The 20860-nt window shown below is 40.6% G+C and overlaps 3 protein-coding genes across 3 annotated transcripts; all 3 read left to right on the top strand.

Moving 5' to 3' along the window:
- The first annotated feature begins 454 nt into the window (after positions 1–454).
- LOC119890093 (arylamine N-acetyltransferase, pineal gland isozyme NAT-10-like) lies at positions 455–5229 on the top strand. Its single transcript, XM_038701132.1, has 2 exons — positions 455–598; positions 4169–5229. Exons 1-2 carry the CDS (start codon positions 496–498, stop codon positions 5044–5046), a joined length of 981 nt encoding a protein of 326 aa, XP_038557060.1. The 5' UTR covers positions 455–495; the 3' UTR covers positions 5047–5229.
- Positions 5230–5873: 644 nt separating this feature from the next.
- Positions 5874–8940, top strand: cnep1r1 (CTD nuclear envelope phosphatase 1 regulatory subunit 1). Its single transcript, XM_038701133.1, has 6 exons — positions 5874–6023; positions 6617–6688; positions 6852–6925; positions 8087–8196; positions 8395–8449; positions 8554–8940. The coding sequence occupies exons 1-6, from the start codon at positions 5999–6001 to the stop codon at positions 8593–8595; spliced, it is 378 nt and encodes a 125-aa protein (XP_038557061.1). The 5' UTR covers positions 5874–5998; the 3' UTR covers positions 8596–8940.
- A 138-nt stretch (positions 8941–9078) lies between these two features.
- heatr3 (HEAT repeat containing 3) lies at positions 9079–20622 on the top strand. The gene is made up of 15 exons (XM_038701129.1): positions 9079–9359; positions 9972–10144; positions 11156–11243; positions 11557–11657; positions 12300–12409; positions 13884–14024; positions 14230–14522; positions 16256–16346; positions 16566–16720; positions 17493–17575; positions 17735–17871; positions 18114–18202; positions 18511–18654; positions 18723–18899; positions 19178–20622. Exons 1-15 carry the CDS (start codon positions 9219–9221, stop codon positions 19289–19291), a joined length of 2037 nt encoding a protein of 678 aa, XP_038557057.1. The 5' UTR covers positions 9079–9218; the 3' UTR covers positions 19292–20622.
- The last annotated feature ends 238 nt before the right edge of the window (positions 20623–20860 follow it).

Raw genomic sequence — 20860 nt, 5'->3', positions numbered from 1 at the left:
CATACAATTTGACTCCGGTCTTACATTGTTCTCAGTGTACATAGACTAACAGCATAAATAAACAGGACAACAAGCTCAGCAAAAACAGACACAAACTACCATGTACAGACACACAAACATAGACAAAAACAATAGCCTACTATTTGTAGACAGACAGACAGTATTGTAGTAGAGCAGAGTGCTATTGGTGCTCAAAATAATATTTTTGTGCAGGTATTTGCATGAAGGCCAACGTGAGGTAGGTCGTTATGGGTGATACGATACATTATGCCTTACAATATGAAAAGCTTCTGAATTCACAATTATGTATAAATAGTAAATAGGCTATAGTATCTAGATGTCGGAGTCAGAGTCATAGGGTTTGTTCCTGACACTGTGTGTCTGAAGCTGGTCTGAAGCGATGGTCTATCTGTTCCTGTGGCTGATTTGGCGTACAGTGCTCTGTAGCGCCCACCAGAGGGGAGAAGAGTGTTAGGGTGTGATGGGTTTGCCTTGATGTTTCCTGCCCATTTCCTGGACATCTACGTCAAGTTTTACTATCAGCCCTCCCTGAACTGCAGTATCTACGCACAGCAGCAGCTTTACCCACAGTCTGAAGGTAAGAGGTATTTTTTTAACGCTGGTCCAGGTGATCCGAGATTGGATCAATAAATTAACGGGCGCATTATTAAACGCAAGTAGGCTACTGAACGAAATGCTGGCAGCAAGGGCGGGCGAGGCCTATGTGTTTTACTTTCAGTAAAGTGTTAATATGCGACATGCGTTATCTCATCTTTTTGCAGGGACCGTCTTCGGTTGAAAAGCGTAGCAGTAACTTCTGGTAGCTACACTTCATTCAGCTTGCAGCTTTAGATTGCACTTCATTTAAATAGTTTTAAGGCTACGGATACGAATAACCTATAGTATAACTGCAGTTATTAATAGAAACATTTTTGATATGTAAGCAGTACTGAAAAGTAACGAAGTAACAAGTAGGTCTACTTCTTTACTGTAACCGTGGTCAGGTCAGCCGCCGTTTGATTTCTGTTGCGCCTAAAGCATTGTTATTATGGTAAGGACGAGGCGCGAGTGACCCGGAGGTCCTGAAAGATACATACGCGTTTTTTTTGTGATGCTCTTAGTGATTATATGAACACAAATACATACAACATAAATATAATAATATACTAATAACAATAATGATAATAGTAGTATAATTTATTATTATTTGTTATTGATGCAAATACAAAAAGGTACCTTTTCTTTGTTATTTTGTGAACATAATTTATATGAAATTTGACCTTTCACCAGCGTAATTCCTCAGCAGTTAGTTCAGCGTTATCATGGCTTCTCCTTACAAGTGTCCTCTACTATCACTGGTACAAATATCATAAGGTTTTACTGTACAAGCTATGAGATATTGCCCTCTAAAAATCCGTCCAACAGCGAAAAATTCAACAGACAATTATAATCTCTGTGAACTTTGACCTTTGACCAAAAAAGTTCCTTAATAGGTGACATATTCCTTGTCATATCAGTTGGTGGTGTCACCTATTAAGGAACTGTTTTGGTCAAAGGTCAAAGTTCAAAGAAATGTTAACTGTCTATTTAGTTTTCGCTGATGTAGGGGTTTTAGAGTGCAATTTCTCCAAGTTGGTACAGTAAAATGTTATGATGTATGTACCAGTGATAGTAGAGGACACTATGAAGCAGAAGATATGAAATTGGTGGTGTCACCTATTAAGGAACTGTTTTGGTCAAAGGTCAAAGTTCACAGAAAATGTTAGAGTGAGTTTTTCATATAAATTATGTTCACAAAATAACAAAAGATTTTTGTATTTGCATTAATGTCATTATACTACTATTATTATTAGTAGTAGTAATATTATTATATTTCTGTTGTATGTTTTTGTGTTCATGGGGCGGCGCGGTGTTGCAGTGGTTAGCACTGTCGGTTCATAGGTTCAAACCCCGGTTGCCCCGGCCTTTCTGTGTGGAGTTTGCATGTTCTCGCCGTGTCTGCGTGGGTTCTCTCCGGGTGCTCCAGCTTCCTCCCACTCTCCAAAGACATGCAAGCTAGGTTAATTGGTGACCCTAAATTGTCCTTAGGTGTGGATGTGAGTGTGAGTGGTTGTCTGTCGATGTGTGGCTCTGCGATGGACTGGCGACCTGTCCAGGGTGTACCCTGCCTTTTGCCTGATGTCACCTGGGATTGGCTCCAGCCCCCCGCGACCCTGTACGCAGGATAAGCGGTTGACAATGGATGGATGGATGTTTTTTGTTTTTTCTTATAATTAGTAAGAGCATCACAAAAAAATGAAAAGCGTATGTATCTTTCAGGACCTTCGGCTCACTCGCACCTCGTCCTTACCATAATAACACTGCTTCAGGCGCAACAGAAATAACGGTTTCGCAATCGGCGGCTGACGTTACCGCAGTTTACTCTAGGACTTATGTAGCTTTTTTCGGTTGTCCTATCTGTTTTTTACTTGAATAGTTTTAGTTGTTGCAACTTTTTACTTTCACTTCTTTACATTTGAAAGACAAATATCGACTTTTTACTACATTCTGCACGAGACCTCGTTACATTAGTCGCTTATACAGCGCTTATACAGAGTGGAGCAGCACAGAAAAACAAATGTAAAACTGATAAAGCAGACTCGGCGCGAATCAGCTTCGCCCAGCTGATACAACACTGGCACACACAGTAGCCTAATGGTCCAATGCAAAGCTGGACGGTTCCGCCTCACTTTCCTTTTCAAAAGTGAACGCCATATGTTTAAAACATTGATGAGAGGATGAAGAGGGACTTCTAGGCACGAGAAGAGAAACCAGCTGAGAAGCGCAGCTCTTGTCTGTCTGTGGCTTGGTTTCTTGCCAGACTGTGACTGAACAGTGTTAGAGTGAAATACAACTGTTTGTTACTTTTGATAAACGCAGATAAGCCACGGTGTTTAAAAACTGGAGCTCGGAAGATGACCGTGTTGCGCGTGGTAATGCGTTCATATGCATGTCCAAGAAATTAAATTCAAGAAATTCTAGCAAGAAACATCTGTGGAACCAGTCCAGACAGAATGTGAGGGCACTCTTCATACATCTAAAACATTTAAAACGAGACAGTGAACTTTAGTTACAACTCTGGACTAATGCAAGATGGGAAGCAGTGAATTCACGTTGACTATGGTGATTAGCTGGACCGACAGGACAATATGGATGCACATATAAGCATCATATTATAAATAGTATTTTATATTTGAAAATGTATTGAAGGAAACCTGGAGGAGTTGTTTGAATGGGCCTGATGCAGCTGATAACATTGATATATAGAAAATATCTATAGCTGTGGTGAAGTTTGTTATTAGAGTAAATGCTGGATCATCAGCCAGAAGAGATTTCTATTCAGGCTTCTTACAGAGGGATGTTTGTAGTGAGAGCTTTGTGGTGTCAGGTGTGACTGTGCTCAGCTGTAACGTGGCTGGTAGAGTTTTGCAATATAAACATCTAAAAACTAAAGCCAACCTTGCTCTGTTTGGGACTGTGAGCTGCACTTTATGAGAGGTGCTGAAGTTAATGTGTGTGGATTTTTGGTGAGATTGTCAGTTGAGAAGTGTTTCAGTTAGATTTACAAACCCAAAGTCCCAAATGGGGTTCTGTGTCTGTCAGAAGGGGATACTACCACACCAGCAGAGCAATACTTATCCTCCCCACAGTATAGGAAATATCCACTTGTCCTCTTGCGACTCAGTTTTCCTTAATGTGATTCACTATAACATATAATGCTGTGCTCAAACCTGCCTTGACTGAATTTAAAAAGAGAGATTGTGTTTTGTAAGATCAATAGATTAGAGTGTGTAGTACTTTTACTTTTGATAACTTAAGTATTTTTAAAACCAGGTACTTTACTTTTACTTGAGTAACATTTTTCGTGTGGGATCTGTACTTTCACTTAAATATGAAAATTGAGTACTTATTCCACCACTGGATGTAAGTATGCCAAGCTGTTATTGTTTTAACTTTTAAGACATGTGACTTTGCATAATGAAGTGCAACTTTGTAACCTGTGGATGGGTCCTCATCATCTCTGTTAACGATTTATAAAAGTTTTAATCTTTAACTAATGGCTTTACTTAGTATGCCTTAAGTAAGGATTAGAAATTGTTCATTTCATGTCATGTCCTATATTTTACAGGTGAGATGAATTTGGAGGAGTACTTCAAAAGAATTGGTTTCCATGGCTTATATGATAAACCGGATCTCGCAACACTGAAGTTGATCCACAAACAGCACGTCATGTCAGTTCCATTTGAAAACCTCAGCATTCACTGTGGAGAGAGGATCACCATGGACCTTGACCTGATATTCAATAAAATAGTGAGGAGCAGCCGTGGGGGTTGGTGCCTTGAGAACAACTTTCTGTTTGGCTGGGTGCTGAGAGAAATGGGCTACGACACTACGACGTTGGGCTCCAGAGTGTTCAACAGTACCAGCAATGAGTTTTGCCCTGGTGAAACTCATCTCGTCAACAAGGTTGTCATTGATGGAAAGGCTTACGTCGCAGATGTAAGCTTTGGGGTATCTTCACAAGTGTGGGAGCCCCTGGAACTCGTCTCTGGAAAGGACCAACCTCAGGCAGCGGGAGTCTTTCGTCTTATAGACGAGGGGGACATGTGGGTGCTGGAGAAGACTGGTAGGAGGGCAGAGGTTCTCAATCCAGACTTTGCCAAATCCAGTCTGGTGGACAGGAAAGAAACAAAGAAGATCTACGGCTTCACTTTGGTACCGCGCAAGGCCGATCATTTCTTTGAGACAAACCACAAACTCCAGACAGATCCTACTTCACTGTTCACCAACAAGTCCATCTGCTCTTTGCAAACCCCAACAGGATTCAGAGCCCTTGTTGGCTGGACCTACAGTGAGGTCATCTACAAACCTGAGCAAGGCGTTGATGTCTTAGACATGAGAGATGTAACAGATGATGAGATAGAGCTAATTCTGAGGGAAAAGTTTAATGTAAAGCTGCAGAACAAACTGCAGTCTGTAAACAAAACAGCATGCTACACAATCTGAAAAACAAGACATATTCTGTTTTAAAATTGTCCTGAAATTAGGCCACAACCTGTGTTGATTTCATGACTGAGACAAGCTACCCGCAGCTTGTTCAAGAATCTGTTTCAAAAATTAGCATTGCCTTTGTTGATGATCATTATATAATGACTGAACTAATAATAAACAGTACTTAAAATGTGTTAATCCATTTCATTCATTGCCATGTTTGCAGGTCCAGAGTTGGGAAGTAACTGAGGAAATTTAAAACATCTAGTATGACAACAAAAAAAGTTAAAGTCTTCAGTAGAACAGAATGGACAGTCCAGATGCGACCAAGACTAATTTATATCTAGAGTGATGGACAGGTGAAAAAGAAGAGATGAGCTCATAATGAATATTGTTACCTTTAACTGAGGTTAGATGTTCTGTTTGAAAACACCACGAGGCAATGTCTATTGTCAAAGAACTTTAATGAATCCTTGTCCGAGCATAATTGAACTCACTCTAAATTTTCTGAAAAGCATGCGTATGTAAACTGAACTGTTATGGTCAGTGCAAAGTGCATTTAAAACTACATCAATGAACAAACATATTTAAACTAATTGCATCTGCATTTGTAATTGTTGACTATTTCTTCTCTAATATTGTGTTGTTGTGTATTATTGTTATATATTTTGTTTGTTAAATTAGATGTCTGTTTGTAACATTGTTTACCCCAAGAAAAGGGTAAGGGGAACCATGGAAAGGATGTCAGTTAGGCTAACTCTTACTGGCCCCAGAAACAGCACCATCTAGAGGCCCCGAGCTAGTGGAGCAGGGTGGGCGGGGCTTTAGCACTTTGTACCGCCTCTTCTTTGTTTTACATCCAATGACGTTAGCGCTTATGACGCCTCCGATGCGGATTGGTCTATACGGCCTGTCCTTCAGGTGAGGGGCACAGCCAACAGCAGGCTGCTGGGACTAAAGCTCAGATATGAACTCCCTGGAACAGGCCGAAGGTAACCGATACAGAAAGCAACTTAAATTGTCACACGGTTGAATAGTTCCCGATATATTTTAGCTTTGTAGCTATGATCGCAAAGGAATTCAAAAACAACCGTTTTAAAAAGGGATCACAAAAGCTAGGTGCAACGCTGATTTAGCAGGCTAGTCTGCTTAGCATGTTTGCTAGCCTAACTGACAGTAACGCTAACGTTACACATTCAGTTGTTCATATATGCTAGTGCAGATGTTAGCTAACGCGTTAAGTCTGTTGTTAAGTTTCTGTTGCTGTCCGGGAAGTGTGTATATTGACAGGTCAGTTTTGCCAGCAGTCACTGTGTCACAGTAAGATCGAAGATAAACGTTGTGGACATTTAACAGTCACGCTTTGTTTCTGTCTTCACTTCACATACTTGAAGTAACCTCTAAGGTACAAACTGTAATGTTAGCTGTAGAGCTGAGGTTGATAGTGGTTATGTCAGATATATGTCAGATATCACATATTTCACAGAATTGATAAGATCAGTTTGCTAGCTCATACAGCCATGATTGTAGGTCCAAATCATGGTCCAAATACAATACTTTTTTAATGTGCCCGTTTTTGTTTCAGACCTGAAGGCCTTTGAGAGAAGATTGACAGAATATGTCTCATGTTTGCAACCTGCAACCGGCAGGTGGAGAAGTAAGTAACTGTTGGTGGTGATTGTCAAAATCATGGCAGAGAAAATGTAGCAGGTCACATGGTACCAAGTTTTTATATGCCAGAATCAGAAGGAGCTTTACTGCCAAGTTGTGTTTTACACGTACGAGGAATTTGAGGGTCTGATTCTGTTGTCTTGTTTCAGTGATTCTGATAGTGGTGTCCGTCTGTACGGCTACTGGGGCTTGGAACTGGTTAATAGACCCCGACACACAGAAGGTACGTATTAATGGACAAACATGACTAGTTCTGTAATTCAACGGTTCTCAAACCTTTTGGCGTCAAGGACCCCTAAACTGACACACACAGAACCCCATTTGATAATATTTTGTCCCAGGATTGCCCATCTGATAGGATTTTGGCTTTTAGATGTTTTATTCTAGAAAGTGTATGAAATCTCAAAATAGTCATACATTTGGTCACTATGTTTCTTATGGAGGGACCCTTTTTGCTGGGCACCCACTGGAACCCCCCGGACCCCACTTTGAGAACCCCTTGTGCAATTTATGGCTTAAATGGAAATGCCATTAAAAACAGAACATACACAACAGTAATAAATGTGATGATTCCTAATGCAGGAAATACAACATTGAGACTATAAATGTATCCGTTAACAATTTTTATTGCGGTCTATTGATGCTGATTCTGTGAGCTAATAGATTCTTTGACATACATTTTAATATGAGGGCTTACAGCTGTGAACATGTTCCCATATCTTAGCATTATCAACCCAGGCTTTAGCTAAATTTCAGACTACAGAACTATTGCTCCTTGAAAGTATCCATGTGTTTATAAGTAGAGCTGTTTTTCTTGGACCAGTCTGGACATGGTTACGTTTTATGTTCAAAACAAAACCTTGTCGTGAATGTACGACCTTATGCTGATCGGCTGATGTGTAGCCATTGTCTTTTTAGCTTTGTTGGCTCGCACCAACACCACTGGGTAACTAAAATGGCAGACAGGGTAGAATCACACCAAAAGGGTTGAGGACCCACCATCACCCCACACATTCAGCTGTATTATGTCATAATCTAGCTTTTAGAGAGGCTTCTTCTTGTCTCAGAGGTGGTGTAATGAAACATGAGGACATAGAAGCTGTGCTTTAAGCCAAATCTCTGGTGTCCAACAGATGATGCCTTTTGAATTATACAGTGAACAGTTTGGAGAGTTAATGTTGTGGGAAAAGCTCAAGAAATGGGATACATTTATTTTCGCATGTTGTTCCCTCATTAGAACAAAAGGTCTCAGGCTGACGCTGACCTATACAATTTAAAATGTGCAACTTTAGGCTTGATTTCCTCTGTTATATTTACTTCAGCCTACACTTAAATATGGTTGTGGTTATAAATATGGTTATGCTTATGGTTTGTTCCTCTGCAGGTCTCTTTCTTTTCATCGCTGTGGAATCATCCCTTCTTCACCATCAGCTGCATCACTCTCATAGCTCTTTTCTTTGCTGGGATACACAAACGAGTTGTGGCACCATCAATGTATCCTTTTGACTGCTGCAATTAATATGAAGTATTAGTGGTTTGTCAGACTTACAATTCCAGCAGTCCGCTATCACACATCCAATGTCAGCCACTGCCAGAGAAGTGTATGCAGAAAATGTTTGGCTTTTATAAATGATTCGTTCCTGTTCAAGTTTTTGGCTTACTGGTTAACATCTTTGACCTTTGCACCTTCAGTATTGCTGCCCGCTGTCGGACGGTTTTAGCAGAATACAACATGTCCTGTGACGATGTGAGTTAACAAATCTCTTTGATTTTGTGACCTGTAATCTGCTCCGACAACTTGTATATTTTTTAAAAATTGTTACCACTTGTTATGCTTCCGCCTTTTTACAGACGGGGAAACTTATTCTCAAGCCACGACCCAACATCCAGTAACCACAAGCTTGAGTGGGCGGGGGATCACACAGTGTACTCCGTCATTGTTGATAGCGACTGACCACTTGGCGTCTTGAGGCCTTTGGGTGGTCTGAACAGCACCAAGGGGAGCAGCACTGAGGCAATGGAATGCGTTTGGAAGAAAGAAGAAATGAACTGAAAGGGCCTTTTAACAGAGTCGCTGAGCTGACGTGAAGCTGCTGATCTGCTCACATGATATATTTTACTCCTTCAGTGTGAGTTCAGGTGTATTGTATCTCTGTTTCTGATGCTGAGCATGTGTTTTATCTAAATGTTTCTATTTTTAAAGATATTTACCTAATAAATACTTAAGGTGTCGAATTATGTCCGCTATTTATTTCTGTCTTATTAGATTTAAAGCCTCTGTCTGTGATTTTATTTGGTACTACTACAAAATCTTATGTGTGTTGCGTTCCCGTGGGTTTGCGACAGGTTCTCTGCTTTCTGTTCGCAAAGACTGCTTTACGGCAGAGGGAAAAATGTTCCACATGGCCTCAAACCAGGCAGGAGCTGGACCGTGTGTTTGAGGTTTGGAGTTACGCCGGAGTGTGCAAGATTAAAGTCGCGTTACATGCGCAGTTGGCACTTTAACAGAGGTAGAAATGGGTAAAAGTAAAACCACTAAGTTTAAACGTCCGCAGTTCAACGCGGTGGGGCTGCCGGCTAATGCCGTGAAGGAAGCCGAGCCTGAGGAAGAAGAGCACGGGGATGATAGCTGTCCAGCTGCGGAGTTGCTGGAGAAAGTAGGAACACTGTAAACCTTTTTTCTCACCAAAATGATTGTCAAACTGTCATGTAATGTCCTTGTGTAGTGGATCGGCATTTAAACATTTCAATGACACAAACCGGGAGAGCTATCCTCACATCTGAGTTGTTCAGTCCAGTCGTGAGATTTAACTCACTCTTATTTAGGCGTTTGTTAAAGGTCTAACTTGAATGAACTTGGATATGGTCCAAACTGACAGATTATATACATTTTTTTACTTGTTCCAGTGCAGCTAGGGTTAATGTTGGGGCTGCAACTAAGGAATGTTTTCATTGTCGATTAATCTGTTAGTTGTTTGGGTTATAAAATGTCAGAAAATAGCATATAATGTCGATCAGTGTAATTTCTTGTTTTGTCCACAACCCAAAGATATTCAGTTTACTATCATAGAGGATTAATTAAGAAGCTGGAATACGTAATGATATGAATAATTTTTCTTTAAAAAAAATGACTCAAACCGATAAATTTAATAGTTGATAACTAATAGATTATTCAGTTAATCGTTGCAGCCCTAGAGTTGCTCACTACAGAGAGTCTGACACAGGTCAGTTTATATAGTTAGCGTCATGTTTTGTATCTGTGTCCGTAGTTGCAGAGTCCCAGTGCGGATGTGCGAGAGTTTGCATGTGCCAGCATTTCTCGGGTGGTGCAGCAGAGTCAGACCATCCCAGGTTTCCTCCAGAGGGATGCTGTGAGGCGCCTGGGGCCCATGCTGCTGGACAGCAGCCTGACTGTCAGGGAGACTGCCACCGGAGCACTGAGGTGAGTCAGTAGTGCTGTGGAGTGGTGTGGATCGCACCAACAGAACCAGTTATGATCTTTAGAACCCCCCCCCCCCACACAACAAGTTTGTGGCAACTACATGTCACTCCTACAAGGGACTACATTTTTAACAAACAAACAGGTCATTGTGTGTAAGGGAGAACAGACCAAATGAAAGTTAGCAGGGGGAGAAATGCCCAGTTTGTTTCCTGTATAATTTAAGCACAGTGTGCTGATGTCTGTAAATATAAGAACCTTCGGACTGAGGCACGGATGAGCACACTTAGTGTGTCAGATTACCTGTCAGGTTTTACTATGAAGAAACCTTTTTCACAGCAGACCCTTAACATGTCATAGCAGAAAATGTCCAGTGCACATTATTGAATTTAATTAGTCTTTTCCGCCTCTACAATCAAGATTGCGTTCAGTGTGAGATTAAAGGGCATGGGGTACAGACGTATTTGTCATGTTCCATCTGCAGGAGGCGCCATGCCACAAGGAAAGGTCTGCTTGCAAGAAGAAAGATGACGCTGTTAGGTTTTCATGCTTTGGTGACTGATGTGATCACTGTCTTATGATGTATTCTGTGCAATTATCCACTTCAGTTTATTTATGTGGGAATCTGATCACATTTGCATGTTACATTTGTTTAACCTCCAAATAACCTCCTCCAAAACAAAAAGACAAACAAGAGCTTCATCAGTCGTGATGACATTTGACAGCAGTTACAACACAACACCGATCATCGCCGTCATCATCATCCTCTTCACAGGCGACACTTTATTTTTGTATTGGGGTACGACCACAACCCCTGTCTCCACTGTTGTCCTCCAGTAAACCTGAAGTTAGGTTCTGTGTACTGGATATCAAAATGAGACAGTTGCTCACAGGACACCTCCAGGCTCTCCATCTCACACACACACACACACACACACACACACGGCATCTCTGACAGCGGCTCTTCTCCGACCTAATGATGGCTGTGTGTCTGGGCCTGTCTCTCCCTTACAGGAATCTGAGTGCATGTGGAGGTCAGGAGGCGTGTGAGGACATGGTGAAGCACGACGTCATGACTCCTCTGACAGCACTGCTTAGAGAGGTGAGACACTGTTTTCAGCTCACCCCATCACTTGAGTTCCTCCTCATCAGCAGCTGTTGCAGGAGGCTACGATATCAGCAGCAATTAGGCCTCATCCCAGAGCAAAGATATTCACAATCTGTGAAAATCGCTCACTCGAACAACTTGACTTCTGGCATCAAGCTCAGTGTTGACCAGGGGATGAGGTCAATACTCTTCAGACTGAGCTGTGTTTCCATAATATAGAGTTAACATTTTGAACCTTTTTGGATGGATGATGGCAAACTTCATACCTGTTTCCCTTGTGGGTTTGTCGCCTTTCTTTTCTTTTCAGTGTTGTGCTAGTTTTGAGAGCGCTGTCGTGCCGATGAAAGACCAGAAGAACGCAGTGGAGGATGTAGCCAACGAGGCTGTGAACCTGCTGTGGAATCTATGGTAAACAAAGGGCTTTATTGTGTGTTTTTAACCGTAACCACTTAGATTTTCTTAGTTCAGAGGCTGTATTCACACCAAATCAGGTGACAATTAGCGCAAGGATGTGTATAAATATCACTACATGTCCCGTTTGTGTGATGTGTGTGTGATGTGTGTGTGTGTGTGTGTGTGTGTTGATTGTAGCACTATTGTAGATTGTAGAAATACTAAGCAGAAATCCCAAATTGAAGAGCGATAAAACGCCAAGCGGCTGCACGGCGATGAACATCTTTGTACTCCCTCATGTTTGCCAGTTGCCATCAGTCTCTCTTCCATCTTTACATTTGCTCGGTAATAGATGGAGTGCTACGTGGTAAACAAGGTTCTTCTCCATCGGGCGTCTTTTGGTCTGATTGCGGTCCATACTGCTGCAGCCTAATTGCACTGTCCACATTCAAATTAATGGGAGGGCTGCGGTTTTCACCGCGACGCCTGATTTGATATGAATAGAGCCTTAGTTCATCTTAGAAGTACAAGCCCACTTCTTGACACTTTTTACTGCCATCATCCATAATTATTCATGCAAAAAGGAGGCACAGCGTCTGTCTGTGTGCATTTGTTTCTTGTCTTATACCTGCCTCTCACATCGTGTTGTCCTTTCAGTGAGAGCAGCAGCCAGGCGCTGTCTGTGTTTAACAAAGCGGGTCTCCTGGATGTGGTCGTTCAGTGTCTGGAGAGACACCCCTACAACGTGGAACTGGCAATATCTGCTGGTATGTCAAACAGATATACTGTTATTTGGTTATTAAATTTAATTTCTAAAGGTGTGTGTATTTGTGGCCATGATATTCCCAACTTTAATTTTTTGTCCAAATATCATGGCTGGACATACTTCCATTTCTGCAGGTCCAGTTGCCATAAAAGTGATTTTATAATTTTAACCTTTATGAAGGAACCTATCTTGCAGGACTATTAAATTATCCTGCGTTAGTTTCAGCTAGGTGTGCGTAATGAACTGTCAACTGAGTGTAAATGGACTTTTTGGGAAATATGCTTATTAGCTTTCTTCCCAAAAGTTAGATGAGAGGACTTGTGTGTGTACGTTAACTATGACACTAAAGCTAACAGGTGGTTTGAGTAGCTTAGGTAAAGACTGGAATCTTGTCGTCACCAGCTGAGACTCCAGGAAGTCACTGCACCAAAAGTCTGGCACATAACCTGTACCCATGCTGTTTTACACTTTGGTTTGGTTTTTGTACAGAATAAATAGACAAGTGTGTTACCTTTGGACAGAGCCAGGCTAGCTGTTTCCCCCGACTTTTATGCTAAGCTAATAGCCAATGTACACACCATGCGGCTGCATCACGGTTCCTCCTCTGTCATGGCTGCCAGCGATGATTTGACATTGGCAGACAAAATACATGAAAATACAAATTTGTGACAGCAGCAGTACTGTGAGATCGGCTGTATTGTCATTTAAAATGAGCGATCACATAGATGTTTGGAAGTAACAAAAGGATGTCATATTCAAGTACTGCCAAAAAGCTTCTGTTACCACATCTACATGAGCCCCAAAATGTGTATTTATGGTTATAAATCACAAAAAATCCACTCTAAACTGTAGAGTGAATGTGGCTTCTGAAACATTTCCTATGTAAATTAAATCTGTGACAGAGCCGGACTGCAGCCAGATGCAGATTCATAACTGGCTTCTAGCTCTAGGTTAATATTCAATTTCCAGGATATTATGAGAGAGGTATCAATTTTTTTCATTTAACACTCCAAAGCATTAAGTATATTTCCCAAAATGTCAAACTATTCCTTTAAGACAACGTACAGCCCATAATAACCATAGGTTCATGTAGACATGGGGTGAAAAATTTTTATCTTTGCTTCCCGCTAAAATAGACCTTACAGAGATTAAACATATTGCCACATGCTGCGCACGACAATATTATTAATATTCATAGATGTTGGTATGATGACAATGTGTAAATGAAGTTGACAGTCTCAGCTCTGTAATGTATGAGGCTGATTACAAAAATGGCTTTGGACGTGTGAACTAGTCATTGACATTACAAATGTCCTGGAATAGCTATTACTGTGTACACACACACACTCTGTCCTTCTAAATAGGGCTGTCAGAAATCTTAAAATTGTTGGGCTTAGTCAAGGCTGACTTTTAACATTTGGCTTCTCAAGTATGAGGAAACAGTTTTGAAGTCCCTCCTCTCTGTGTTTGGCCAGCGCACTGTTTGCACACTGTGACTGAGGATAACCCAGAGCTGCTCTGTAGCTTGAACACTGCTGTGCTTGGAGTCCTGGAGAATGCGTTGCTGTCATCTCAGCCAGGCATGGCACACACTCTTCTCAGGGCCTTGGCTGCAGGTACAATTTGCCACGTGTCACGTCATTTCAAATAAATTGTTGCAAAATGTAACTTCCTACCATTATACAAGCTGAAAGGGACGTTAAGTCCTCTGTGGACAGAAGTTGCTTATGAATTTAAAGAACAAACGCTGCTATTGATGAATACTGTAATGTTTTATAATAAGTGTTCCTGAGCTCTAAGACTGCCTGCTGTGTCACTCAGGGACTCTGTGGAACATGAAGGGCAGTTTGCCTGCTGCCCGTCAGGCCCAGACCCTCAACGCTGTGGTGGCCACCTTGTCACAGTGCCTGGCTCTGGACACGGGTACGCTGATACCTGAACTCAGACAAGCAGAAGAGGTTCGTCACAGAAACACACCAACTGCACCAGACATAGAAGACGAGGCAGCAGGAGAACTTGCTGTGGAGGAGATGGACGAGGAGGAGGAAGCTCCTAAACACAAGAGGAAAGGAAAATCTGTGAGGGCTGATAACGACTTCTCTGACCTCTTGCCTGTAAGTGGTATCTCTCATATAGCACTCTATAGGAGTTCATCTTTGTGCTTATAGCAGGTTGGGAGCTCCTCTGGCCCTACAAGTTGACCTTTGTACTTCTTAGTGAGATTATGAACCTATGACCCAGCTTCTTTTCTTGGTAGAGCAAGACTAATGAGTTGGTTGTGCTATGCTGATATGAACTTATTGCATATATATATATATCATAGTAGTATTGTGGTGTATATGTAAAAGCAAAATGAATCTGCCCATATATCAATTTTTTTAAAACTCATATGTACATTGACTGCAAAAATCCAGTGAATCCAGTTAATTGCGTCAAAATTCTAAGAATGACATGATAATTTTGCACTTTCTCACTAACAGTAACTACTATTCATAAATGTCTCTAAGTGTAAGGGAAATGCTTCCCACTGTAGGCTGAAAAAATGGAGACTAAAGCTTCAATTATTGATACACATTTTATAGGACAATCACAGATGTATAACAGTTGAAATTGTTGATGTATCTTTCTTGAACTCATTTAATGTTTTTCTAAATAATTACTCAAATAGTGAACAAGCTTTCCTCTTTCAAATCGAAGCATATATAATGGATGTTTGATGGGTCGTCATGGTAAAGGCATATATTGGGATTCATGACCCCTCTGGAGGCCTGCTATAGGCTGATTCAGAGCTTAAAGAAGGGCTTTTTGGATGGACATAATTGTAGTCCTTATTTACACTCACTGCAGTCTCCACTTAGATTTTACTTAAATCTACTTTGAGCTTCTCTAAATAAGTGTTTTAAGTGCTACTTGTTACCATGATTTTTTTTATTCATAAGTCAAAGTTTAGGACTATTCTTAAGAATGTTTTTTAGAAGTTGTATACATAGCGTCCAGATCTTTTCAAGAAAAAATTTGGACACTTAAAAAAATTTTTTATTTAATGCAGTCTGTATATAACAAGTTGACTTAAATAACAACAACAAAAAATGGATTGCACGGCTCTCCATGGTATTGTTTCCCCTCAACTTGAAATGCTGTAAATTTTAGGATGGGGTGTGTACAACAATCAGTGTTTATGGCAACAGAACTATCCAGTTTTGTATTTTGAGGCACATGGTAATGCCAGGTGAAAAGGTGGCGTATGAGTCATCCTGGAGCGCAAGCCAGACTGACAGAGCAGACAAACTGTCGGGTTCAGGGTAGCGGACTAGGGACACACTCAGCAAGGTTCAACTAGGGACCAGCTTCTGGCTTCCACCCCGCTGACATGCCCCAGACCTGACCCCGGCGAGACAGAGCTGTCCTCTCATCTCAGTCACAGCCAGAGCCGGAAGATTGCGGGTGACATTCATGGTGACTTTCCAAAACACCCTGTAAAATTGTGGGTTATACAATGGGGTTATCTCGATCTAAGCTTTAGTTTTTCTAGTTTAGCAGCGTAGATATACAGCTATAGAAAGCATTTCTCTGTTGCAACACTGCTAAACAAACACACAGACACAGCTGTTAACGGGAGACTGGATAGAAAAGCTCTAGTTAAACCTCATTTTCCCGTCAAAAGCGACACCTTTGATGCAGATTTCACTTGATTTCCAAAAAAGTGCAACTAGGCACGTTTGAGTACATCTGAAGAAATGACTCTCTCCTTTGCGACGGGCTGCTGAGCTCGGACTGGGTGATAACAGTGCTAACAGTCATCGTTTCAGTACGATGTTGACTCACATGGCTGCTTGTTTTTGTCCAGAGGGGCAAGGAGGAGCTGAGGGAGGCAACAGCCTTGCTGACAGCCCAGCAGACGTCCTTAGAGATCATCGTCAACATGTGCTGCTCTGACGGTGAGTGTTGTGGGCATGGACAGCAGTGTTGACCGCAGGCACTGTTCATCAACATTATTTCCTATGACAACGCCACCCGGGATGTGTTTGGGAAGGCTATTATAACATGAGATGCATGAAATGAGTCGATTTGAGTGCCTAGAAACAGCTTTTTGTATTCTGTGTTGGCAGTGATTTTTTTTTCCCCCTGATCATTTCTATGTATGTGCGCCCCTTAAGACCCTTCTGACGACGAGTGGGAGGAGGAGTCGAGCAGCGACGAAAGCGACATGGGTCCGGATGGACTTTGTGATGGAGTGTCCAATCTTATGTCTCCACTGTGTTTGTCAGCCGAGGTTCACTCAGCCTTGATCAACCACAGCATCCCTGAAAAGGCAAATACCTGTCTGCTTCATCAGTAACACCTCACATTGGCAGCGGCCTATTTCTTTAAGAAAGGAGGAGTTCATCACGGTGTGAGAATGTTTAGACAAGCATGGGAATCTTTTTAAGCTCCCATTTCTGTATACTTTGCTGTGAACCCCACCCATCTTTTACCTGAGGCTCAACGGATTGAATTACTTAACCTGTGCAGCTGAATACACGTCTCTCTCTCTCTCTCTCTCTCTCTCTCTCTCTCTCTCTCTCTCTCTCTCTCTCTCTCTCTCTCTCTCTCTCTCTCTCTCTCTATATATATATATATATATATATATATATATATATATATATATATATATATATATATATATCTATATCTATATCTATATATATATATATCTATATCTATATCTATATCTATATATATATATATATAGATATATATATATATATATATATATATATATATATATATATATATATATCTATATATAGATATATATCTATATATAGATATATATAGATATATATATATATCTATATATATATCTATATATATCTATATATATATCTATATATAGATATCTATATCTATATATAGATATATATATATCTATATATAGATATATATATCTATATCTATATATATAGATATAGATATATCTATATCTATATATATATATCTATATCTATATATATAGATATATCTATATCTATATATATAAAAGCACTTATGCAACCACACTAAATGGTATAAACGTAATGTCTTTTTTTCCCTCTTGACTCAAGGTCCTTAAAAAGACAGAGTTCCCCAGAAAGGAAGCCATGGATGTGTGCCATCAGAATCCCTCCTGGAGAAACCTAATAAAAAAGTAATCCTCTCACGTCTCGTCCTTTAACTCAACTTTCTGATCTAAGCTGTCTATGCTTGAAATACCTTAAGCATCTTCACTCTGGTTATGATTTACTCCTGAATGAAACGTCTCACTGCTCAAAAGCTGTCAAAAGCCGTCTTTTCTTCTTTCCTTTAGGATGCACCGTGTGCAGTCCCGGGCGCTGACATGCCTCCACAGCATCCTCTCCACAATGGATGCCGAGTCTCTGGGAGGAGCGGCAGCCCTGCAGGGTGCAGCGCAGCACCTATCCATGCTAGTTTTTGGTGGAGCAGGTCTCGCATTTTTGTCATATTGTGATACAGCACATAGGTCACGTTTAGTATTTCTAATAGGTTTTATTTTTCATTAAAATAAACAAAATACTAACTCTGATTCATGATTTGGAAACCATATTGTGTTGAAATGTGAAAAGCACTATTAAGTGTAGACAAATACATTTCTAGAATGATCAGCTGGGGCAGACCCTATATTGAAGCCTCTAAAGTAACTAAGATTCACTTTCTAATGTTTTCAGAGATACCCAAAGATGAGGAGTTCCTAGAGGCCGTCATCAGCGCCATGCGGTCCCTTTTACAGATGATTGCCTCCAAAAATATCTCCCAGGTACAGGATACACCACAGCCTTTCCTGATGACATTATCAGGGTTACTTTCTTTTTAGACTTTGGAAAACTCCTTTAGAGACATTAAATTGCTGTTTGACAAGAAAACTGAACTTGTTTAAAAGTAGTGGAGGGCCCCTTTAACAAACTGCATGTCCATGTTTGTTTGCAGCGCTTACTGAATAAATACAGAGGCAACACAGAAGCTAGACTTTGTATTCCTGTCAAACATCCACTGACCGTTCACACTAAACACAGTTGACCATGTTTACTTTGGACAGCTCAATATCCGTGTGGTTGTTTTTGTTAGTGTATGACCCCCCAGCAGCTGATGAGCCTGAGCGAAGCAGCCACCCGCTGTGATGTTGTCAGTGTGAGGGTCAATGCCGTCGCCATTCTAGGCATCACCGGAAGCACATTAGCCAAAGAGAAGGGCACTGCCGAAACCCTTCAGGTATAATTTTCTTTCTTTTCTTCTCTTGGAATATTTGTTCTTCCTCTGAGAAACTCTGCCTCCCACAGATGATTGGAAACGCCTTACTCGAAGTTGCCACAAGGGATGCCGACCTGGTTGTAAACGGAGAAGCCCTTGACGCCTTGTTTGATGTTTTTGCGGATGGAGACGAGGCGGAGACGGCTGCTAAAAACATCCAGTTACTACCTGCACTGAAGGCCCTTCAGCCTGTCTTCAAGGCCAAGGTAACAGAGAACAAGAACACTGTTCTTGTTGATGTTTCACAATTTCCAAATGTGTTTTCAGGATTAATAACCCATCCATTCCACTATTGATCATCTTTTTCTCCCTCTTGCAAATGGATTTACACACGATGGCTTTGCAAATTTTAATAAACAATAGTTCAGTGCCTGTGTCCCCTTGTTTTAAGAAATAAACAAGAAGACAAACATTGTCTCATTTTTCCTTAAGATAAGAAGAATGTGTCACATTTTAATAAGAATTTATTTTCTTTTTATAATAGATTCGTAAAGAAGGAAGAGGCAAGTACAGCCCGCAGCAGCTGTGTGTGTTAGACAACATCAAAGTCAACTTGAGAAGATTCATTGGTTATCTGGAGAAGGTCGTAAAAAAATGAGGACTTTGAGTACTTGACATTGTGATCAGTTGAACCTGTACAGTTTGGACAGATATGCTTGCAGGAGCATAGAATGAAACAGACTATGGTTGTTAAACCATCAACTATTTATTATGTTGGTAGTAAACCACTTTCCCCCTGCATGGTTTCAATGTTAATATTTTCTAAATAATGATTTACTATTTTACTTTTAGTGATGTGAAAAATTTGTTGTGAAGAAAGACGGGGTGACATCTATCATTAGTTATTAGTTACTGCAAGATGCAATAAAGAGAGGTTTTTATGTCTGCTCCCTCAGTTGGTCATTCAACCCAAAATGGTTGTCACACTTGAATTTGTATATTTTCATGTCCCCCAGTAACCTGTTTATAAGCTCAGGTGTGGAGAACTGACACCTGGCTTTAACATGTGTACCCTTATTTTTGTCCCATGTTTCAATGGACCCAAACACTGATGTTTGCAGTTCTTCTACAAGGTGTAATAGGCAGATCTATTTGAAATTGCAGGCCCTTATAGGAAGGATTGTACTATCAGCTACTTCATGAATAGTGTGGATATTGTGTAATAGAATCCTAATTTTGTTGAGAAAGAAATTGGCACTTGCTTAAAGAAAAAAAAAATTACATTGTCATTTCAGTAACTTACTAAGCTGACCACGTTTGGCACACTCACTGCCAAGGTTGAGATTAAATTAGTGTATTAAGTTTATTAAGACCTTTAGGAATACGCACATATTCTCTACCTCTACCTCTCTGTGCTTCCTCCACCTCCCATCTATGCGAGGCACTGCTCCTATGCTGACACTGGTAACTTATGAACTTTTTCTGTCTGCAAGTCACCACAGCAGCCAACTTTTGTATCATAAAGTTAATTGCCCAAACTGAAAATAGATTGGGTGTCACTAACACCAATAATGTAATAATCAGCCAGCCTCCAGAATTTCTGCTGCAAGTGACGGTCCTACTCTAAACTCTCCAGGTTTGAAAGAACGTAAATCCGGGATCTGTTTTGCACCGGATCCAAAGTTTATCATGCTTTTAGTAACTGACAAATTCAACTCATTAGCTTTCATTAATGCAGGAAATGGTAAAGATTCAATGGTGACATGCACCCGTGAATGGCATTTACCTAAATGTCAAAATAAACAGAGTGATAGTCACTCTGTCAGTCAGACACAGCTTCTCTGGGTTCCCACAACTTTTCAGGGGAATGTCGACTAAAATCGCATATCATTGATTTAAAAAAAAAAAAACGAGATAAATTTGAGGGGAAATATGTCATAGACTATGAATTGATGTGTTTTTGAAATAAATCCTGATTTCGTAAGCCTTCTTAAGTGTTTGTTCTCTTGTATCACATGAACAATTTTTGGGTAATTTTTATATCTGCTGATGGGGAGGTGATGGCATAGGTGACATATCCTCCAATGTGTCCCTGAGCAAGACACTTAACCCCTAGTTGCTCCAGAGGCGTGCAACCTCTGACATGTAAAGCAATTGTAAGTCGCTTTGTATAAAAGCGTCAGCTAAATGAGTAAATGTTAATCTACTACCAAATGTAGTTGCTGAA

Source organism: Micropterus salmoides, unplaced genomic scaffold, assembly GCF_014851395.1.
Source record: "Micropterus salmoides isolate LMB-PRFRI ecotype aquatic unplaced genomic scaffold, ASM1485139v1 Ms_hic_scaffold_6, whole genome shotgun sequence".
NCBI classification, from domain to species: Eukaryota; Metazoa; Chordata; class Actinopteri; order Centrarchiformes; family Centrarchidae; genus Micropterus; species Micropterus salmoides.
This window is presented reverse-complemented; position numbering and strand designations above follow the sequence as displayed.